The 18155-nt window shown below is 35.7% G+C and overlaps 1 protein-coding gene across 5 annotated transcripts in view; it reads left to right on the top strand.

Annotated features, from left to right (window-relative positions):
• The window catches only part of SESTD1 (SEC14 and spectrin domain containing 1), a 50273-nt gene that overhangs the window by 25432 nt on the left and 6686 nt on the right, over nucleotides 1-18155 (top strand). For 4 of the 5 annotated variants that reach the window (XM_085066331.1, XM_085066333.1, XM_085066332.1 and 1 more), the window contains 8 exons: nucleotides 3174-3287; nucleotides 4736-4833; nucleotides 5208-5263; nucleotides 7602-7813; nucleotides 11434-11556; nucleotides 14746-14940; nucleotides 15549-15663; nucleotides 16812-16971. In XM_085066331.1, coding sequence (XP_084922457.1) covers nucleotides 3174-3287; nucleotides 4736-4833; nucleotides 5208-5263; nucleotides 7602-7813; nucleotides 11434-11556; nucleotides 14746-14940; nucleotides 15549-15663; nucleotides 16812-16971 — 1073 coding nt within the window. The remainder of the gene's footprint in view (nucleotides 1-3173; nucleotides 3288-4735; nucleotides 4834-5207; nucleotides 5264-7601; nucleotides 7814-11433; nucleotides 11557-14745; nucleotides 14941-15548; nucleotides 15664-16811; nucleotides 16972-18155) is intronic. The other variant, XM_085066336.1, reaches the window with a different exon arrangement.

Here is an 18155-nt window from a genome sequence, read left to right on the forward strand (position 1 = left end):
CAAGAAAGAAAGTAAGTTCAGATGATGTATTTAACATTTTGGGGGCACTTTTACATGTCCTATTGAATATCTAGAATTCCTCTCCTGTCTTGACATCTACCTCTGTCTCCTTGTAGATGATCAATGAAAATTGCAGAAAACAGCAAATGACATAGAGGTCAGCTTACTGCAAACAGTCTTTAAAGCTTTTTTTATTACAAGAGATACATGTTGCATGGCTCAAAATCATGTATTTTCACTCCTGAGAAATGGAATTTTGCAGTTAAGGCACAAAACTTGGCAGTCCATGTTTTTGTCTTTGTCTTTTTTCTTTTGTTTGACAGTTCTTATAAAGGTTGTTTTATTTGATTACAAAATACAGCACTTCTGCTTTTCCCAAAGCACTGTTCTGAAGTATTTCTCTCAAGGCTTTCACAATGTTTTTGTAGGCCAGTATTGTACAGAGCAATTTTACTGACTAGAGTAGAGCAAGGATGAGAGCTACTAGCACTCTTCCAGGTTCTAAAAAGGGCTGAGTGCAAATGATGATTCCATGACTCTGGTCAGTAGCAAACAGGGCATGTTTGAATCGTACTACCACTGCCAGCTTATTAGCTGCCCCTGTAGTCAGAGCTGGGTGGATCAAATAGGAAGGGAAGCAAAGATTAAAGGATTCAATAATTTATACCTTTTTTTTTTCTTGTTTTACCATCTGTCCAGGTCTATTTGTTTCTCCCTTGGGAAATTTAAGCTCTTTATTTTAACATCCAACTGTAATCTGCTGTCCAAAGGCTTTTACTTTTGATTAAGAAAGCCTTTTTTTTTTTTAATTTTCCTTTTTCTGGAGTCTGTGTAGTCAAATGACGGGGAAAAAAAAAAGGAAAACAAAAAATATTTTCAGTTGCAATCACATGGGGTTATTTCCATTTTTACAGCTGTAAATTACCTTATCTGTACCTGTGGTAATACTTTAAAGGGTGAAATTCAAAGGCAAAGGTGGAATGCAAATTCATAAGAGACAACTTTTTTTAGGATGTGGTAGTTCAACATTTCTTTTCACAAAAGGTCAAAGAAAATTACTGTGATTGGATTTTGAAACATTTTGGGAATCTGACAGCAGAAGTTTGAACTTAAATTCATATCTGTAAAAAAGAAGTGTCTTCTCACTGTGCACATTGCATTTTTCAGCATTTTTTTCTTCTTTGGCTCTTGGTCTGTGTACTTATGGACTATTAATCTGTAGTAGCTCATTAAAACATTATTTGTGAAGCTTCAGGGAGGCAAATTGCACTTTTGACACCTAGAAAATATCAAAGCTAATTTACTAATTTAAAGCATATGGAGGATGTTAGGTTAGCACTGCCACTAGTCCAGGTCTCGAGCAAGAGCTAAATTCTGTTTGGGAACCTTCATTTCTGCCACAACCTTGTCAAAAATCCAAATGTTTGTTTATATTTTGAAAAGTTCAGACAGGATTTTAGCAGCTAGCCCAGTGAACAGTCAATAAACAGTTTAAGAGAGAACTGTTTTTAAATCAGAAACCTAGAGAATGGATGGGTTTGGGAGTAATGCCTTAAGTTACAACAAGGCTTATCAATGAGGTGGGAGTCTTTGTCTTTCAAAATATTTCTATTAAGATGTAAAAAATTCAGGGTTTGACCAAATCTCTTTTGTGTGTGTTTATTTTTTGTCAGATTATTCTCTCATATGGCTAAAATATTTTTTTGTGCAGGCTTTGCCCTTTCAGGAGAATTTTTTTTTTTATTTTAAAAAACATCTCCCTAGTACGAGTATAAAAGGGCTATCCCTTGCCCACTCTGCTTCCTGAAGAATCTCAGTGAAGAAAAAATCTAAAATAAGAGGTCTCAATGCAGTCCATCCATTTTGTCAGGCTATTTGGGTCTTTTTAGAACTTCTATTTCAGTAATGAGAACCAGCTGCCCTGTTTCCTTTAGTTCCCATACCAAAATTAATTTTCTCTTTTTCTTTATGAACTCATAGAGATGAATGTTAAAAATTACCTTAATTACCTAAAGTGGGCCAAAAGAAGGAAGAACAAAGGCCTTTTTTTTTTTTTTTTCCCCTTTCTTGGACCTAGAATCCTCTGGGATTTGGGCTGGTTACTGGCATTACTTAAAGAAACTCCTAGCCAATTCCATTTACAGCAGCTATGTGCCATTAGGAGTACAGGACAATAGTGTATATTTGGATGTTGCTGAAAGATTTTCCTCTGCAATAATAGACCGTTTGTTTGGAGCTACTCTGAATTCTTTAGTTTCAGTATCTGCAGGAAAATGGAGCTGGAATAGAATGCTCTTTCCACATATTCTTGTGCCCTGCAAGAGTATGTGAATGATTTGATGGGATATGGAATTTTCATTCCTTTTTTTTTTTTTTTGTTTCTGGCTATATATTGTATGTCTGCTTCCATAGAGAAGTTGGGGTTTTTTCCCACAGGAGTTATTCCAGGCTTAGCATATCATGTATCAAAGCAACCTGTGCTGCCAACTTTTGGTTTAGGCTTGCATGAGTAAGGCTCATTCAGGAGCCTCTAGAATGCAGAAATGAAAGCAAGAATTCAGTTTTCCACCTAGCAGTGGACCTGTGTTTTCCTGTATTCCCTGATGTAGCTAGATTTGTCTCCTGGGTGAATGACTTGGGCTTTTAAGCATACTAAGGTTTGAATTTTTGACTACTCATGGAAGGAATATGGTTGATCCAACTTTTGCTGAGCATATTTACACAGTCAATGCAGGCACTTAAATTTTATGGCACAAACTCACCTCTGGGACTGAAAGTATTGCCAGAGAGTGGTAAAAATACTAAGTGCTTTGCAGTGTGATAGCCTGCTACTATATTCACTAGAAGTAGATTGTGTGGTATGTGACTTAATCACAAAGCATCAGTTCCCAGCAGGAAAACATATCCAGGAAACACATTTCTTTTTCCCGTTGTGAATAGATGAGGTGCCAGAGATGATGCTCTTACAGGATTGTGCGTGAGATACACACTGCATGTCAGAATTGCCTGTCTGGTTTAGGTGCACATTAATTGCAAACAGTCCTATTTCATTTAAACATTTAGTGGTAAAATCTGAATCACAGAAAAATCTGCTCAGTATCTCTGGGCACGCTTCTCAGGTACTTAAGGAAAATATAAGCTTTACCTACAAGTTACTTATGTTATTTTTGCAGGTTATTTTAGTGTCTGCTAACAAGCTGACGCGATATATAGAACCATGCCAACTAACAGAAGATTTTGGAGGAACTCTCACCTATGATCACATGGATTGGTTGAATAAGAGACTGGTTAGTTATCTGTGTTTTGAGGTTTGGGGGTTATTTAATGTCTCATTTGATCCCTGAAATTTTTATTTGTAGGAACTACAAAGCATGTAGGAAATGGTCACATGTGTAGTGGTGCAGTTCATTTACATGAATAGTGATAAGTAACACTGCATTTATTCAAGGGATGATAAAGCTAATGTAATCAATTTGTTGAACCAGCAAGTTCCTTAAGGAAGCTCTTTTAGTAATACTAACTCTAGAAGACCCTGAGTGTATGGTATAGTCACTATAAAGGGAAATTGTTTGACTGCTGTAGGAAAAGACAAAAACAAGGAAGAAGCTCTTGGACTCTGCAGATCCTCCTGGGATATCTCTTAGGTCTTGGTTCCTGTGAACTAGGAGCTAGGTTTTGAACTGTCCTACAGCAAAACCTCTGTCAGTCCTGTTTTCCCCAGCAGACCAAGAAGCAGTAAATGTCTAGGAGTGACTACATCCTTTAATTATTAATCAGCACAAATTGTTTAGGCAACTGTTGGTATGCATAGTTCTCCAAAATGTACTTAATCTTTTCTTCACTGATACTTGTTTTCCAGTTATTTAAATACAATTTTCAAAACAATATTTTATCTTTATTGAAACTGCGTGTTCCCTCCCTGTGTAATCTGTTCTTAAAATATGTTTCCATCTAGGATCTCCAGGTGTGTTGCAACTGCACCTGCTTTCCCTTGAAATTTTAAGTAGTTCTAGATAAGTTCAGGAAGACTCGTTGCCATCTATTGATTAATAATTTATTAACACCAAAAAGACCTGAAAGTTACTGTGCATGTCATGTAAGGTACCCAGTTGTACTCAGTTCTGTTAAAAAGCAAAACCAACCCTCAGAAGTCAGGTACAGAGGAATTGTCTGAACAGTGCAGTGTCTTGACTGTACAGGCCTTGTTATCTGACATCATAGGTCCCTGAGTTCAAAGAAACTGATGAGACTATTTCTTTCTATATAATATAATACATTTTTCTTTTATTTTAGTTATTCATTACAATATAGTCCATTTTAATAGTGATTAGAAGCTGGAATCTTCACAAAATTGATTATTTTAATCCTTCCAAGTAAGCTGTCAAGTAATTTTGTATGCCTTGATTCTCTAGCATTATTAAAGGCTTAAATGAAGATGTGAAATAAATAGGTCCATAAGAACTTAGGGTTTGGAAGAAATCTGAATTTTTTCCAGTATTCATTATATTCAGTACAATATTTACTATCTCCCTAAGGAATCTTAGTGCTCTTAAGTGTTCCCTGAACAAAACTTTGTATTTTCTGTTGTTTCCTCCCTTCCATTTGAATTTTGGGAAATAATCCAATGTAGAGACTGAAGTATACTAAAGGAACTAGTGGATAAATTTGCACTGATGCCTTCAATACAGCTATGTTAAATTTTCCTTTCTTGAATTAAAACCTGCTTCTTATTTAGGTATTTGAAAAGTTCACGAAAGAATCAACATCTTTACTGGATGAGCTTGCTCTAATTAACAATGGAAGTGATAAAGGAACTCAGCAAGAGCGAGAGAGGTGTGTGATTCACTTTTTGAAATCAGTGCTTTTGGATTATAAAATTTCATTTAAATTCCAAGAAAATGTGAAATATTTTTCATAAAAAATATGAAAAATGCTACACCTTAAATACTTAGAAATGTGCAAAAGAATTCTAAACATTTATAATATAGACTACAAAATACATGACCCTGTGTGTAGATAGATTCTCATTTAACTGATCCAATGCAACTCCACTTGTGTTTTGATTCAATGAGTTGAAAAAGTGATGACTTTACTCATTGAGGAAAAAACTTAGTCTCTTAACACTATCAGGTAGTTCTAGCCGTATTAGAAGTTTTTAGTGCTACTGTAATACAAATTTTAATAATGTGTTTGTTACTTTTTTCAAGATCAATAGATTTGAACTTCCTTCCATCAGTTGATCCTGAGACGGTATTGCAGACAGGTATAGTAAGTCAAAAAAATAGAATGTTGGTCTGTAAAGTGACATAATTCCTTCTAGGCACCAAGTGAAAGCACAGAGGACACAATTATTATCTTAGCCATCTTCACTATGTAACAAGCTTATCAACTACTGTAATTTTTGGGTTTAATAAAAGTGATGATAAGATATGGAAGAACTCCAAACATGTTTTTTTAAATATATATTTTCATAATCCTACTAACATCTTTACAATATTGCCATAACTATTAGGTTTAATTTTGAGAATGCTTTGTTTCTAGCTGATGTCAATCTTTTTGCCTTATAGAATGAATTTATTTCAGTAGCCACCAAGTGGTTACAATACCAAAAGCATTTTCCTGCACAATGCTGGCCATCTGCATCAGTCTAGTTCTGAGCTGATCATCTGTCTGAAAATCGAAGCATACTTTGCTTCTTGGAATTTCCATTCAGCATTGAATGATTTGGGATTCTTTAAAATGCTGGATTTAGAGTAAATTTCCTATTGACAAAAAGTATATGAGTGTAGTGATTTGGGCTGGAATTTTTTTTTTTAATTAGTGCCTTTGTGGAATCAGAAGTAATGCATAGCATTAGGTGCTGATCAGGGTCTGAGTGCTCTGAATTTTTACCTTAGAGCCTCCTATAAACTAATGTGTGTATCACATGTAATACTTGTCACAGAGAGCTGGTTTTACATGCCCCCTGTGTAAAACTTTAGCTTATCTAGATGTGGGATTGGTTTGAGTTAAAATGTGAAACAATAGTTTCTTACTCTGGACTTTGAAATTTTTAAAGTATGAAGTGTCTGTAGATAATGTCACTAGAATTTAGCCTATTTGTGTGTCCATGTCTTGCAGTAAGATATTTGGGCAAAACAACACTTCAATTTTGTGTAAGCAGCTGGCTCCTCAGCCCATTAGGTTATATGCATTCTCTGTTTTCTTAATTATGGTGTAATGAGGTTTTTTTGGCTCTATCAAGTTTCATAACTTCTATGGGACTGGATGATCCTTCTGGCTCCTTTCCAACTCAGCATATTCTGTGATTAAATCATTGGAGTTTTAAGAGGCAACCTTTCCCTGTTAATCATTGTATTGAAAGCTTGAGGAAAAAAAGAAATTAAACTTTTCCCAATTAAATTTTCATCTTGTAAGGATAGATATGAACAAACTGAGGGTTTAGATAAAAGGATTTATCTTCCATAACTACAAGTACTGTTCTTTTCACAAGCTCCTAAGAACTTAGTTTGAAACAACACTTTCACCTTGAAAAACGGTAATCATTAGTTGCTGAAACAATACAATAAAATTTAAAAATTATCCCAGTAGAACAAGCTTGTAAAAGTCTTTGTTTCCTCTGCAACCATCTGAGCCTATCTGTATAACACATGAAATCCAAGATGTTTGTGCTATAGTATGGCAAAATGTATTTGAACTCTTAAGACATTTTTATTTCACAGTAGTGTGTGCTGAGTAATTTAAACTTGTTTGCTGCAATCTTCAAAGCCCTTGGCATTTTGAATGTCTCAATAACACCAGTTGAACTTAGTCTTTTGTTTCTGCATTTTCATTGAGATATTACAATTACTCAAGTAGTAGTTTGGTTTTTTTCCTTTTGGTGAACTGTCATGTTCCTATTTTAAGACGTGCAGAACTAATGATTTCCAATGGGCACATTTTCAATTTCGTGCAAACATCTTTTTAGTTACGAAACACTGTTTTATTTTACCTTTTTCAGTGAGCTTTTGAGGAACAAATTGATGATCTGGATTTACTTGTAGTATGGTGTTTACATCCTGAGAATTTTAACACAACAATAACATTCTTCAAACAGTTTAAGCAGAAGATTAAATAGTCAAAACATACTATTTTTGTGTATATGAAAGTCACTGCACTCTAGAGAGACTGTACCCTGATAGGATGCTTAAGAGCACAAAGAAAAAGACAAGGCAAGTGAGAAAAAAATACTGAAAAAAATAGTATTCAGCTTCATACTCTGTGAAAACATTGTACTTGCTATAAAAATCCTGAAAGGCAACAGAGAAATTAGTCAAGTTTTTAGTGCCTTTATTGTCAATTTCAATGTTAGTCACAGTATCTCTTTTATGTATCTGAAATATACCACATTTCTTTTCTTCTGTTGTATGTTCTTCTGATCCAGCCCCACAAACTGTGACCAGAGCTCTGCATGAAATTGTATAATTAAATGTGCCCAGTGCATGAAAGATCATTAGCTGCAAAAATGTACCATTGATGGTTTAAATGGCAACCTTACTGCTAATTCTTGCGGTTTCTTTCTTTGCATCTAAATTAACCACATGATATATGTATTCTTGAAGGCCACGAGTTACTGTCTGAGTTGCAGCAGCGCCGATTCAACGGGTCAGATGGAGGAGTGTCCTGGTCCCCCATGGATGACGAGCTGCTGGCTCAGCCGCAGGTGATGAAGCTGCTGGACTCGCTCCGGGAGCAGTACACTCGCTACCAGGAGGTGTGCAGACAGCGGAGCAAACGCACCCAGCTGGAGGAGATTCAGCAGAAGGTAATGCAGGTAAGCTCGGGGTTGTTCTGGAGTGCTGGGAGGCAGAGCGTTGAGCTTGAGTCCCAGACTATGCTTTCTGCAAACTGAAGATCAGAGGTGAGACCTTCATGCCTCCTGTCACTCCCCAAGTGAGGGCGTGCTGGTTTTACTCGGTGCTTTACATCGTGCCTGCCACTGTGACTTTCCAAAGGCTATTCTGCTATCTGGAGGTTATCATGTGCTCTCTTGCTTTGGGGCTGTGCCTTTGCTGCACACTGTGGCAGTGCATGGCTGTGTTGATGGAGGGCAAATGCCTGCCCTGCTGGCAAAGAGAGGAACATTCGCCTTTGACTGAGAGTCAGCTTTGCTTGAGGGTTGAAAACCTGCCCCTACCCCTGCCCATGCCATTTGAAGTTCCTGTTACTGAAGATAAGCCATTATTTATTCCTTTGTTTGTCTAATGCTTGGTGGTTTAACCGAAGCTAAAGTGCTTAGAATCTCTGTATTTCAAGGATACTCTGACAAGAATGAATATAAACTTCCCATCAATTGCATGTTAAAGGTCATACTGAACTGGTTTTGTCCTTTGGAAACAGGCATGTAATTGGCACTTTCAACATTTTCTCAGCAGAGTCTCAGTAGAGAAAATCAAGGAAATGAAATTAATTTATTCTTCCGGTGTTTATCACTTGAAATTAGATTTATATATTTTTAAGATTCTGTATAGTTTGAATATGCAGAAAATTGAATAGATAATTGCTATTAACCTTTCAACATTGGTATTTCTAATGCATGAGGAGTGCAAGTCGAGTACTTGCACTTTACTGAACTGTAGATATGTGTAAAAATAAAAACTAATCAATTTTGTGATGTCTAGCAGTGAAAATACAAATCTACTGAGGAGATAATTTTAATTTCTGTACTAATTCGTTTACTATAAAAAAAATCTTAAAAGCAAATGTCATCTGTTGGTATATTGAGCTGGAAGTATTAAAAAATGAGCGATTAATATAGTCCTGTATAGAACATATCGGTACAGCTGGGGGTATAATCAGGTGAGATTTCTTTTTCATGTATTAAAGTTTTAGTGGTTGAACAAGATATGATTTATATCATACTTTGGCAAACTGACATTGTTAATGCATTTAAATAGAATTGTTTACCATTACTGAGCCTCATTTTGCACTATTTTTAGAAGAAATAGTTACTTATTTGTGTACATTACAGATGTTACCTGGCAAGTGAACTGAGTCTAAGTACACAGGAAGAAGGTGTTTTGCTCTTTTACCAAACTAATCAGTTTTATAAAGTGCATTTAAAAGATTTGTAAATGGCGTAAAATATTTGGGAAAAACTTACTAAATCTAGAAAATTATTTAGTTTCCTTTGGATTAACAGGAGAAAACTAGGCTAACAGAGTTAAAGGCTAAAAGCAAGAAGTTAATGATGTACAGAAGGAAACCAACAGAGGCAAAGTGCCATGGAATTTATTTTGACAAAACAAACAAAAGTTGCCATATAACATGCTTGCAGTACTTTTAGTTGGAAGGGTTTTTTTCGCTTGTGTTGCTGTTATTTTTTTTCTTCTGTGTTTTGGTCTTCTGCTAGCTCTCTTTACAGTTACATTCCTATTTCCTTCTTTGTGTACCATCTTATATTGCTAACCATTCCTGGCTTGCTTTTGTGTTCCTATTTCAATTTCACTATTTCCTGTTTCTGCTTACTGTGACCTGCTTAGTTCTTACTCCTCTCTCAAAGCCCTCTTGTCCATAACCAACTTTTCCCCTTATGCCTTTGATATCCTACCCTCTCTTTTGAATTACCCCTTTTGGTTCTGCTCCATGGTTTTGTTTCCCTCTCCTTTGTCTTTCATTCTGTAATGTAAAGGCTGCAATGATTTTCAGATGTTTTCTGATAAGCAGTTTTCTAAACACTGTTTATGAGTGGAACTCTGTATGCTAGGATAAACTCTAACTTTGTCCCTCCTTAGGCAGGGGTGTTAATTACTATTTTTCTAATCTTAATTCACAAAAATGAATGTGAGGTCTTGCAGTAGTCTTGTCATCAATGATTTTACAGTTAATTTTATGAAAATTACATCACTTCTTTCTGCATGTCCCCAGTAACTCTTCCCTCCTCAGTTCAAGCGTGTTTAAAAAGAACAGCCACGTGCTGGCCTAAGCAGTTGCAGCGTCAGTGCAGTAGTTGCTGGAAACCTGTAATGGGGTTGGCCTCTGGTCTTGGCCAGAGAGGGCAACTGCGAAGCAGTAGCCTTGTACACTGTTTCAGACTTGCATGAGAACTGTCATTTCCATGTGGAAGTTTTCCAGGCCACTCTGACCTTACAGGGGGACATCTGGGTCCCTTCACTTCTAGGTCAGTTCCATATTTAACCAGTAACAGCTGTGCAGAGGTGCTGAGCACAACAGGAAGTTTCTGTTTAAACACAAAGAACGTAGATTTGTAGTCGTAGTTTGTCCTAGAAGTGATAAAAGCAAGGAAGACTCAGAATGCTTTTGGAGCAACAAATGTGCTCTGAAACAGTGCTTTGGTATGGGGCAAAAAAGGGCAATGGGAAGGCAGATCCATAATGACTGAAAGATGGAGTGAATTGAGTAGCCTTCTGTAACGATGATTATTCTCGATTACTGTTGCAGTGCAGTCTAGCAGCACTAGGAAAATGGTCCAATTAGTCCCTGTTTCATTTGTCTTCATGGTTATGGGGTTACATTGTGTATTGTATTATGTTTCCTGAAAATCTGTGTGAAGCTGTTTTGTGATCAATGTTTAAACAAAAGTCACATTAAAGAGAGGAAGCTGGCTTCCTATGCCTTTTTATTAAGGATCAGAATTTGGAGCTATTCCTGCATTTCCATACTTCAGGACTCCAATAGTGACTTCTGCATGAGATTTCATTGCGGCTCTCTCTGTTTTCCAGATATTTAAAAATTTATCAGGAAATTTTTCCATAGATATCATCTGGTAATTCATGTGTGTGTAAGGAACCCAAAATTTGAGGTACTCTGCTTTGCTTTGAGTAATATTCACATTAAATAAAAAAAACAAAAAAAAAAGCCAATGCTGTAGTCCAAAGTTGTATTGCTGTGACCCTGCAAAGACAAATTCTCTGAGAGGTGGCCACTAAAACTCTAGCAGGTTTCTGTTAATTGAATCGAGCAAGTTGGTGTGTAACTTTAATTTTGAGATAAGTATGTATCCTGTACTTGAGTGTTAGTATATTCAGCAAAAAAAGGAGAAAGCTCTCAGGTGTGAGGTTGAATACAGCTGTGCATTGTAATCACTTAGAAAAAAACCCTCTGGTTTGAACACAAGAGGTCCATTATCACTGTGTTTTGAGCTCTTTCATTGACAAGAGATAGGAAATAAGTGTCTACATAAAAAATCTCTTTGTAGCTGCCACCTGTTTTCATGGAGCTGACATGGTAAGGTTAATGAAAAGTAGTTTCTACTTCAAATGTTGAAGAATGTGAATGGTTTCAACAACAAGATTTCTTCAGAGCTGAAAAATATGTTTTTTTCATAAACATATGCTTATTTTTGTTTCTGCTTATGTTACAAAATTCTGTGTATACCAGTTTTTGTATAATTGATTAGCTACTTTGTTTTTATCATCTTTATCTTACTGACAGGTAGTCAATTGGCTTGAAGGACCTGGATCAGAACAGCTAAGAACCCAGTGGGGAATAGGAGATTCCATTAGAGCTTCACAAGCTTTGCAACAGAAACATGAAGAGATTGAGAGTCAGCACAGTGTGAGATTTCCTATACCCTTTTCAAGTATCGAAATAATTCTAAATACATGTAGTTATGAGCAATGTATTTTGATTATCAGTATCTAGGAATTTTGCATGATGTTACGAGTTACAGAGGAAATACATCTTTTTAATGTAGAAAAATACTGATTTCTATTTTTTAATTTTCTTGAGTTTACGATGTTACAGCAGTTTTTAAATTTTCATGTTGAGTAGAAGGAATAAATTTTTCTTTCTCCCTGCCAAAATGTCTGAGAAGTCCTGCACATCTCAGCTGAATAACTTGATATTTTTGTCTTTATTAGATTACACTTACCAGTAGCTGAAACTGGTTTATGACTTCCATTGATCAAGACTTCGGATATATTTTATCTTCATAATGAAATCACGAGGATGCTGTTTTTTAACTACACTAACTTAATGCCTTTGCTTCTAATTTTGAATACTTCCTAAACTTCATCAGAATTTTGTCTTTCCACCAGACGATTAACTATAATTAGGTTATGAATATTCAGTGCTCCCAGAGGGAGTTTTGTTCACAGTGCTGTGTTCACCTTTTCTGACTTTCCTTGATCTAGACACTGGCAATTCTGTCCACATTTCCTAAGTTCCCTTTACAGCCATGGCAACAAAAATAGTCTGAAAAACTGGGTTATAGTTTTTCAGACATAATTTAGGGGAAAAACAAACCTCAAACCTTTAGCCTGAGAAACACAGCACCCTAGATAACACTGTTTCTCTTGACTCTGCCTTCAGTGAGTATGGTTTCCTTGCTTAGATGCAGCAGTGTAGGTGTCTGTGTTTGGTTAAGTAAATCCCATCTCCTCTGTCTTGTTGCTTCAAGCTCTTCAAGCAGTGTGGAAACCAGTCCCTTCTGAAGTGTGAAAACATCTTCCAGCTGAAATCCTAATTGGAAAGAAAAAAAAACAATGAAACACCCTAGACTACCTACTTCATTGACAAAAATAAACTTGAATGCCTTTTAGTTATATTCAGTTTTGTTTTCTCTTTTCAGTTTGAAATATACTTTGTTTTCACTTGGATATCTGTAACAGAGAATTGTGATTTAGCTGGGGCTAAATGCAGTCCTTGAAATCGTTGAAATCCCACTGTAGTTTGCAGGCTGCCTTACAGTGTGCTGCTCACTGGCAGCATGGAGCACAGCCTGGTTCTCAGGTGCTGGCAGGAGTTTGAGGAAATAACAATCAGAAAAGACATCTTTTATACTGAAAGAAGTAATTGAAAGGCCACTGCCCTACCTTAAATTAGGTGCCTCTTTAGAGATTAAAACCATTTTTTGCCAACAGCACTAGAAAAACGTGCGTTATCTTTTTCTTTGATTTTTAGTGTATGCTTCCTCTTTTATTGTTTTCCTATTTTTTGTCTCCTAATAATTGAATTGACAGTTTGTTTGCTTGCCATCTTTTATCACCGTCTGTTTAATGTTGATTATAGTATTTTAAAGAGACTTGCAAAGAATGTTTGATTTGTTTTGAAGATACTTTTTTACTTCAATTTACTCTGAAGTGAAAAAATTATTTCTATAGGGTGGGGTTTTGTTTGGTTTGTTTTTTTGTGGGGAGAAGGTGGTTAGGTTTTTTGGGGATTTCATTTTCTGATAGTTTTATTCATGAGCAATACAGTGGAACTGTTGTTTTTGTGCAGATCTGTACTTCATGGGTTAGCTGTGCCTAAGTTCTCCCATGGAAAGATCAGAAACACACTTTTTATAACTTGTTTGCTGGTATCTTAATTTTACTGATAGCTTGATCAAAATCAATTATTGCAACTCTTACTTAGTTTAATTATAAAAATAAAAGCTAAAAAATAAGCCCAAACTCCCTAAATATTATTAATCTAAAATCTTCCTGACTTTTTGTATTATAGTTGACTTGTCACTCTCAGCTGGATTTGTATGTTCAGTGTCAAAGTGTTGTGTTCTGTAAGCTGATTGTGCTGAATCTATATCTCTAGTACATGTGTCACAATGGAAAATGTTTTCACATTATGTCATCGTAGTTGCCCCTTTCAGGACAGATGAGAGATTTATTCTGCTCCTAAATATTTGACTGATTGCTAATTTAACTTTTTCATTGCTTTCTCTTTTTTCCCCTCCTTGCTCTTTTCATACTCCCTTTTTTTCTGTGAGCAGATGGTAGAGGCAGCTTTGGGTAAAAAAAAAAAAAAAAATCAGAATATGGATATTTATACTCCGTTTTGCATGATTTGTAAATAAATGATGCAAAAGCTGAAGACATAATTTACAAAATTGTAAACATCCCAACAGGAGCAAGACAAGAATACAAATTAAATCAAATGTTGTAAGCCAATAGATGGTGCTGTTCCATAGAAATGCATAGGACACTTCAAGGTCAAAATTAGAGCTGTGAAGCAAACACATTTTGCTTTACTGGCATCTCAGTCATGCAAGATATGAATGTGATCTGGATGTATCAAGCTGTTTTTAAGTCTCCCCAAATTGTTAAATATTTGAACTATTTTCCTCCACAAATATACCACCAGGACAATATAGCTAACTCCTATGTATGTAGTCAGTAATCAAGACAGAGAAAAACAAATCTGCTCATTTTGAATTGAATAGGATAAAGCTTTCCTTAAATAAGAAACAAGGATCATTTTGAAGTTTCTGTGCATGGTCACTCTTTTATTCAGAAGACAGAGATTATTTCCACTTTGTCAACAGCAGTATTTTTTCTAAATATTTTAAGGAAATTATTGCTAGTTTTAGTAATGTAACTGCAAGTAACACCTGGATAGTCCTGTGAACAGCTTTTTATAATAGCTGATCACTTGGCAAAAGGCCTTTTGTTTCACTAAATCACTACAGACATTTAAGCACTAGAAATTTGTTTAAAAATGGTGGAATTCCTCTTCTGATGGAAATTTGTGCTGGGACTAGGAGCCATGCCTTGTACTCTTCCCATCTTTCTGCACTAATATTTTTATACTACAATGCATATATTAACATGTACTAAGCACTTCAGTGAGAATTTATTTGAAATCAGGAATATTTTTTCTTTCTCTGTGAATTGTCATAATTATAGCACAATCTGTGATAACCTCCTTTTTTAATCTGGTTACTTAATAGCCTGCAGTTGGATGTATGCCGTTTAAGAGAAATAAAATTGTATTTGATATTGTTAATTCTTCGTTCTCTTGTGTTTCTAGGAGTGGTTTGCTGTTTATGTTGAGCTTAATCAGCAGATAGCAGCTCTTCTAAATGCAGGGGATGAGGAGGACCTTGTGGAATTGAAAGCATTGCAGCAACAGCTGAGTGATGTGTGTTACAGGCAGGCCAGTCAGCTGGAATTCAGGCAGAACCTATTACAAGCAGCACTTGAATTCCATAGTGTTGCCCAGGATGTAAGTGTTTCTCTTTAATTTTTCACAGGCTCACCTGTCAATAATTAATGCCTTAGTATAGTAAATGTTGAATATGTTGGAAGACAATTCAGGGAGATACGGGGAAATAAAATGTCACTTGGAAAATGCTGTCAGGCATCATTTGCTGTAATTGAAACACTAAGAAGATTGCTTCCACCATTTTTAGGAGCAAAGTACTTTGTAATATGTCTTACATTTTAGTAATGTTTGAAATAAAAAATATGCTAATTGAAAAGTTACTTTTTCAGCCCTTTTTTTTTTTAATTACAGGCATGTATTAATTGAACTGAAATTTGGTGTACTTTTCATAGGGTTTTTTTTTTTAATGGCATATTCCTTTCCTATGCTTTTCTTAAAAACAAGTAGAATCTTGGCTTCCTACTCTCCCACTATGTAGTGATGCATGCTCTTGGAAATCTGCAACACAGATGGGTTGATTATCTTTCATCTTGACTTTCATTTCCTGTAGCTGCAAGGAGAAATTCAAAAATGACAAATTTCCAAACATTTAGAAGATTGTAGACCCAACCATCTGAAGCTCAAACTACTTTTTAAATATCAGAATTTATGTTGTTCTTACATTTTAGTTGTCTCAGCAATTGGATGGTTTACTAGGAATGTTGTGTGTGGATGTAGCACCAGCAGATGGAGCATCAATTCAACAAACATTAAAATTACTGGAAGAGAAATTGAAAAGTGTTGGTAAGCAAGATATTTCTGCATTTCAGATACACACATTCTAATGAATGCATTACAGGGGGAAGAAACAATAATCCCTTTAAAAAAGTCACCAAAAAAACCAGGGAGAAAAAAAACTTATCACTTCTGATTTCTCATTATATAATGACCTCCACTGAACTGCTTTGGGTGGCTTATGCCATCTACTGTATGGTAGTTCTGTCTGGGGAAATGATCTGGAACTGTTTTCTTTTAAATATTTTACATCTAATATATATACTTGTTATATGCCATTATTATACATTTCATCTGTAAACAAACTTCTTTCCCCCATTAATCTTCCTTGGTGTCTTGGGATTATAGTGCTTAGATGATAATTTTGTTTCCAGAACTGACCCCTTGATGATTAAGGTTTTATCCACTCAGTTTTAGAATGCTTATACTGAGTGTTTTGCAGTAGCTATGGATGCATGCATTAATAAAATGGCACATTGAAGGTTGTCACACTGTCAAGCATATGGAATTTATTATTTTAGTTGGAAGGGATCTACAGAGATCAGCTTGTTCAATAAGTTGTGGAAAAAAGAGCTGCAAAGCAAAATCATTTATGGTAGAAGTAGTTATGATTGGAATATAACAGTTTGATGCATAAATGAGATATTCCTTTAGGAAAACATATAGCAGAGCTGCCAAGTAATAGATGTAACAGCAGATTTCAAGAGTTGGCAAATTTCAGTGTAGAAAATTCTATCAGTCATATCAGATGTATTGTAAAGTAGTAACTTCTGTCAGCAATGGAAGAACACTTAGGCTACAACTGCTTAGCAGTGATAAATATTTTAGTAATTGTGTAACTGTGTGGATGAAAGACATTAATTAGCTATGTATGTGCTGAGAAGCTGACTCATCATCAACTTTTATTCCTTTACTTGTTATCTGCTAGGTCATAAAATAGCCAAGCCTTAGTTCTTTGCTAATGTAGACAAATGCTCACTCAGACTTGAGTTAGAAAGGGCAGTGAAAGACATTGTAGTGTCCTTTTCATCTTCCAGGTTCCAGTCTTCATTCGTGTATTACTCTGTTGCATAATATCTCTCCACTGAGGTAAAAAAACCCACCAAATTTATGAGTGACCACTGACCCTTTTTTTTTCTTTTTGTTTTTTTTTTTAGACTTAGGCTTGCAAGGCTTGCGTGAGAAAGGTCAAAGTCTTCTTGATCAGATCTCTAACCAGGCATCATGGGCCTATGGGAAAGATGTGACCATTGAAAACAAAGAAAATGTGGACCATATCCAAGGAGTAATGGAAGATATGCAGCTTAGAAAACAAAGGTAAGAACAGCAATTCTAGTCATTAAGGTTTTTGTGTTAAAGAGGGACCATTTTGTTTTATCTTCAGTTAAGGGATGTAATACAACTGTAATTTTTGTTTGCAGTATATTTGAATGGGAAAGAAACTTCCCTGAGTAATCTGTTGTGGTGTATTCATGAAAACAAACACCTTTTGTTTTTTTGGTACTGGGTGGAGTGTTTGAATGCTTTCCTGTACTTGTAAATGCTCAAAAATGATACATTCCTTTTATATGGAGTTATGAAAATATGCAAGAGGCATCTTTTATATGTTAGCAGTTTGAGATGGAAATATAATACAACTACAGTAGTGGTGATGGCTGTAAAATTACATATTAAACAGTTATGTTTATCCTCTCTTTTCACAAGCTCTATCCTTTGAGTATGGTATTTTCATTGCTGAAGATAGTAAGACAAATGAGATGGTGTTGGAGGGCACAGGGTACAAAATGGAGGCACAGAGTTCAGTTTTCAAAATGTAGGGGTTTGTGAGTTTTGGAAAATTTTAGAGTGGGGGATGAAGTTGCAGTTGAGAAAAATGTTGGAGAGAGTTGAATTTGTAAGAAGGATGGATTTTGCCATCATCCTCTTCCTCCAAAACTTCTTTGGTTATTTTAAATTAGAGATGTAGTAGAACTGGATTGTCTGCAGTTCTGCCTTTTTTTGTTCTACTCAGCAGTGTGAAAGAATTAGATGCTGTTGCCAGTATTACTGCTGGAACCCCTGAGACAGTGTAATACTGTCCATAGAAAGGGCCTGAAGTTCGAGGGCATTGGCTGAGCAGAAAGTTGCCTCTAGGCAACAGCAAGGTCCAGTGAGCATCAAATTGCCCATTTTACAAATTAATTCTACTATTCATAAATTGTTTTCTTAGGGAGCTTAGTGTAAGAAACCATGTATTTTGCTAATGCTTAGAGAAAATATTGTTTTAAGTATGCCCTCTGAATCCTATTAAGTTAAACAACGCTTGCATTTAGAGGGCCAGCTGCAAAAAGCTACAGAGGATGTCTCGTGCAATAAAATGGCAGTTGGAATTCCATACTGAGAAGAAAGATGTACATGGGAGAAGGAAAGACTTTATATACACAGTAATGGACTCTGAATCAGCTGTGAACTCAAAAACAAACATTGGAAAACTTGCAAAAACTGCTTTAGTGTTCAGTCAG

Source organism: Lichenostomus cassidix, chromosome 7, assembly GCF_008360975.1.
Source record: "Lichenostomus cassidix isolate B80296 chromosome 7, HeHo_3.0, whole genome shotgun sequence".
Classification (NCBI taxonomy): Eukaryota; Metazoa; Chordata; class Aves; order Passeriformes; family Meliphagidae; genus Lichenostomus; species Lichenostomus cassidix.